The sequence below is a fragment of the Galeopterus variegatus genome, unplaced genomic scaffold (assembly GCF_000696425.1).
Source record: "Galeopterus variegatus unplaced genomic scaffold, G_variegatus-3.0.2 Scaffold1059, whole genome shotgun sequence".
Lineage (NCBI taxonomy): Eukaryota > Metazoa > Chordata > Mammalia > Dermoptera > Cynocephalidae > Galeopterus > Galeopterus variegatus.
This window is the reverse complement of record NW_007727170.1, coordinates 418,983-423,964: the sequence shown is the minus strand read 5'-3', so window position 1 is coordinate 423,964 and position 4,982 is coordinate 418,983. Positions and strand designations below refer to the sequence as shown.

Sequence of the window (4,982 nt, the reverse complement as noted above, 5' to 3'; positions counted from 1 at the left end):
AGCACAAAACACATTCAGAGAACTAAAGAAGGCCAGGGGGCTTGGAGCACAGAATAAAGGGACACAGGGAGGTGAAATGAGGCTGAGAAAGTTGCAAGGCCCTGTAGACCCTGTGAAGGGTCTGGATTTTTATTGTACATGTGAAAAAAAACCACAGAAGTGACCTAAACAGGGATAAGATTGGGGGTGGGGGGAATGACAGGTACTTTGGAAAGTTCATTCTGGCTGCACAGGAAGAAGAGATGTGTGTGTGTGTGGGGGGGGGTGTTCAGAATGGACATAGAGCAGTTAGGAGGGTCTTACAGTGGTCCACGTGAGAAGTGGATGATGGTGGTCTGGATTATTATGGTAGAATTTATGTATTCATTCAGAAAATATTCATCGAGTATCTGAGATGTCTCAAATACTCTTCTAGGTGGCTCCTTTCCTCAAGCCTCTTAGATTCTAGTAGGAGGTGGCAGACAATACATAGACAGACAGTGTCCAGTGGTGATAAGTGTAATAAGAAAAATAAGGCAGAGTGACAGAGAGCAAGAGCGACAGAGGTGCTATTTTATATAGGAAGGTTGGGGAAAACGTTTCTGATGGGGTGACATTTCTGATGCCTGAAGAAAGTGAGGAAGTCATCTGAAAAGGGAATAGAATGTGCAAAGATATGAGCAAAGAGACAAGTGCAGCTGAAAGGGAACGAGCAAACAGGAGAGTGCTGGGACATGAGGTTACAGAGCTAATGTGGTGGGGTTTGGGGCAGATCCTTAGGGTCTTATAGGCCCTGGGCAGAATTTGGCTTTTACTTTGGATGAAACAGGGAGGCAGTGGAGGATTTGAACAGACTGACATAGTCCAAGGAGTTGAGATTTTAAAAGGATCACCCTGGCTGCCAGGCAGGCCAGGGCAGGTCACAAAGACCAGTTAGGAGGCTATTGTAATAGTCCAGGCAACAGATGATGGAGAGAAGATGGAGATGGAGAGAAGCAGACAAATTTGAGACTCATGTAAGAGATACAATCTATAGAACTTATATGGATCAGACAGCAAGACGTCAGAGACAACTCCCAGGTTTCTGGCTCATGGAGCTGGATGGTTAGGGGTGCCATTCACTGAGACAGTGATGCCAAAGGAGGAACAGGTTTGGGGGAAGATCATGAGCTTTATTTCAGACATGCTGCATGTGAAATACCCATCCGAGAGATGTTGGGGCACCAGTTGGTCACATGTGCCTGGAGCTCAGAGCCTTTTGAGTGGTAAAGTGTGATCCATTGGTGAGGGCTTCTCCTTCACAGTGAACTGATAGCCCTGTTTCCTTCCCCAGAACGAGCGAGAACAGATCATGACCACTAATGTCTGGCTGAAACAGGTAAGTGCCCTGGAGGGTCCCCAGCCTCTAGGGCTGCCCTTTGGTGGCAATGGACCTACAAGTGATGGGGCCTTGCCTGTCTGCTCAGGAATGGACTGACTACCGCCTGGCCTGGAACAGCTCCCGCTACGAGGGTGTGAACATCCTGAGGATCCCTGCAAAGCGCATCTGGTTGCCTGACATCGTGCTTTACAATAAGTGAGTGGCGGGGGTTGGCCAATGGCTGGTGAGAGCCAGGCCAGGGCAGCAGGCCCAGCCTCAAGTGCAACCATAGGCCCCTCTGCGTGTCACTCAGACTTCCAGGCTATCAGACTGGAAGAGGTATACGAGCAGAGCCAGTACCCTCAGTTCCATGTGGGGAGTCGGAGGCCCAGAGAGAGAAGGGCCTTGTCTAACTCACACAGGCACAGCTGGGACCAGGGCAGCATCCTGATCCTTTACAGTCCAGTGCTCTTTCTGTCTTCCATACTGTGTTTTTTTTTTGTTTGTTTGTTTGTTTTTCCTTTTTTGTCTTTTGTCATGTCCAGCAACGGATCGCAACCCTCAGTGCCGCGCCCGCACTGGACCGGGACCGGCAACGGGATGGCAACCCTCGGTGTTGCGCCCGCACCTCGCTCAGCCAGTGAGCGGGAACCAGTCTGTATGTGGGATCCGAACCCTCGGCGGGAGCACCACCATGCTCCCAAGCGGCGCACTGTAGCAGTGTGCCACCGGGCCGGCCCATTCCATACTGTGTTTTTAACCTCAGCTGCTTTGTCAGTGTTGGGTGTTAGTACCACTGACATACTATACAAAAATATCTTCGGTAGATGGAGGGAATAAGGATACCCTTCCTGGGTTGTAACCATACCAGCAGTAGCAGGAAATGATTAACAGTATATGGTCTAGGGACTGACAGACCTGAGTTCAAATCTCAGCTGTACTGCTGACTAGTTTTCTGACCTTGAAGAAATTTAACTTCGAGTGTTGGTTTTCCCATCTGTAAAATGGAGATAATAATAAAACCTACCTCATTGGGCTATCATGAGGCTTAAATGAGCTATTCCGTGTGAAGCCTTCAAAATGCTTCATGGTAGGGCTCTCTCCACCACACAGTTGCCAAGAAAAGCAGCCCCTTTCAGTGAGCACATGGGGGGTCGGAAGGGTAATTAGTAGGAAATAATCCTGAAGGGCTCTTTGGTGAGTTCTGAGAATGGGCCGAGTTTCATGTCTGTGGGTCTCATGATGTTCTCCTCCATGCCCTGCCCTGACCCCAGTGCCGATGGGACCTATGAGGTGTCTGTCTACACCAACGTGGTGGTCCGCTCCAACGGCAGCATCCTGTGGCTGCCCCCTGCCATCTACAAGAGCGCCTGCAAGATCGAGGTGAAGCACTTTCCCTTCGACCAGCAGAACTGCACCCTCAAGTTCCGCTCCTGGACCTACGACCACACGGAGATTGACATGGTCCTCAAGTCTCCCACGGCCAGCATGGATGACTTTACTCCCAGTGGTGAGTGGGACATAGTAGCCCTCCCAGGGCGAAGGACAGTGAACCCACTGGACCCTCGCTACGTGGACGTGACTTACGACTTCATCATCAAGCGCAAGCCGCTCTTCTACACCATCAACCTCATCATCCCCTGCGTGCTCATCACCTCACTGGCCATCCTCGTCTTCTACCTGCCCTCCGACTGTGGCGAGAAGATGACCCTGTGCATCTCTGTGCTGCTGGCGCTCACAGTCTTCCTGCTGCTCATCTCCAAGATCGTGCCGCCCACCTCCCTCGATGTGCCACTCATTGGCAAATACCTCATGTTCACCATGGTGCTGGTCACCTTCTCCATCGTCACCAGCGTCTGTGTGCTCAACGTGCACCACCGCTCACCCAGCACCCACACCATGGCGCCCTGGGTCAAACGCTGCTTCCTGCACAAGCTGCCCACCTTCCTCTTCATGTCGCGCCCTGGCCCTGACAGCAGCCCAGGCAGGGCACTCCAGCCCAGCCAGTCGCGCCTGACCAAGGCAGAGGCCACTGCCGCCACCTCTGCCGTGGGCCCTGCCAGCCCCTCCAACCTCTACGGGAACTCCATGTACTTTGTGAACCCTGCCTCTGCGGCTCCCAAGTCTCCAGCTGGCTCTGACTCGGCAGGTGTCCCCCGGGATTTCCGGCTGAGGTCCTCTGGGAGGTTCCGGCAGAATGTGCAAGAAGCGTTAGAGGGTGTCAGCTTCATTGCCCAGCACATGAGGAGTGACAATGAAGACCAGAGCGTAAGTTGCTCGCCCAGTCCCTGCCCACCTGCCCTAAGGAAGGAGCTCAGATAATATCACCGGTTTCCCACTTCCCAGTTAATTCATGAGACAAGGACTCTCAAATTCTTTATTTTAATCCAAAAATGAAATGAGTTTTATCATAGCTTCATGCATTGGGGGAGAGGAAGGAAGTACTGGTGATCTTTTTTTGTTTGTTTTGGGTTCCCCAAAAGCAGATCTTGAGATGGGGACTTGGGTGCAGGTAGTTTTTTTTTGAGAGGTGATCCTGGGACGCACAGTGAGGAAGAAGGGAAAGCTAGTCGGAGAAAGGAGGAAAGCCAGAATAGAATATTAATGAGGATTCTGCTGGGGGCACCAGGGGCTCAGTCCTGTTAGAGAACCTCTGGGGACCCATGGGAACAAGCCTCAGAATCGCCTCCCTGGAGGGAGCCTGGGTATTTACCCACAAGCTCCCACCCCGAGTAGGTTGAGGGAAGCCCCAGGACATTAGCTGTCCTGCACTTCTGGGTTATTCCAGCTTTCCAGAGCAAGCACCCTTGGTGCTGGAGAAAGCCCTGGGGCAAAAGAAGAGAGGAAACGCAAGTGGGAGGCTCCAGTGGGCTGGAAAATGACTCTGAGATCACAGATATTTTAAAAAGAGGGTAAGTTTTAAAAAGAGGTAAGTTTACATTCACAGGACAAAGCAATGAGTGTTAGAGTTTGGGTGTCTCAAATGACTCCTCAAATGACACTTCTAAGGGTAATTTTATAATTGAACACGGAATGTGATGGTAACAGTCACAAACTTTCACACACATTTCCGTACTGGACAGGAAAACACGTTTCATACCCTTGTGAATGTTCTCATTTCAATACCTTATCAGATCAGATTCTCTGAGCCCACGGTACCCCCCACCTTTGCAACTGCATGGAAAAAAAATAGGACAGCTCCTAGTTCTTATCTTTCTGCAATTCCTTTTCACCAGCTGCATTCTCAAGGGAAAGCACTGGCATTCCATTAGTGCAAGGAGAGAAAAAAGCAGGCTGGAAAAGTCCCGAAATTACACTATGCTGAGGAAAGAGGAGAATTGCTAACAAATGGAGTATAGGATGGGAGATCTCCTTCTATACCCTTCTATACCCCGAGTGTGGTCCTTCGGTCAGCAGCATTGGCATCACCTGGAGCTTGTCGGATGTTCGGTCTTAGGCCCTACTCCAGTCCTCTTGACTTAGAATCTGCATTTTATCAGCACCGCACTCTACTGAGTGAGCCACGGGCCGGCCTAGAATCTGCATTTTAAGCAGATCCCAAGGAGATTCCTAGTCACATTGGTGTTTGAGAAGCACAGTTCTATAGGACTATCAGATTTCGTTTTCTGTAAAATTAATTTGA

The 4,982-nt window shown here is 50.5% G+C and overlaps 1 protein-coding gene across 1 annotated transcript in view; it reads left to right on the top strand.

Moving 5' to 3' along the window:
- CHRNB4 (cholinergic receptor, nicotinic, beta 4 (neuronal)) overlaps nt 1-4,982 on the top strand; it is a 15,693-nt gene that overhangs the window by 7,657 nt on the left and 3,054 nt on the right. The window contains exons 2-4 of the mRNA XM_008574534.1: nt 1,313-1,357; nt 1,446-1,555; nt 2,614-3,607. Of these exons, the coding sequence (XP_008572756.1) occupies nt 1,313-1,357; nt 1,446-1,555; nt 2,614-3,607 (1,149 nt within the window). The remainder of the gene's footprint in view (nt 1-1,312; nt 1,358-1,445; nt 1,556-2,613; nt 3,608-4,982) is intronic.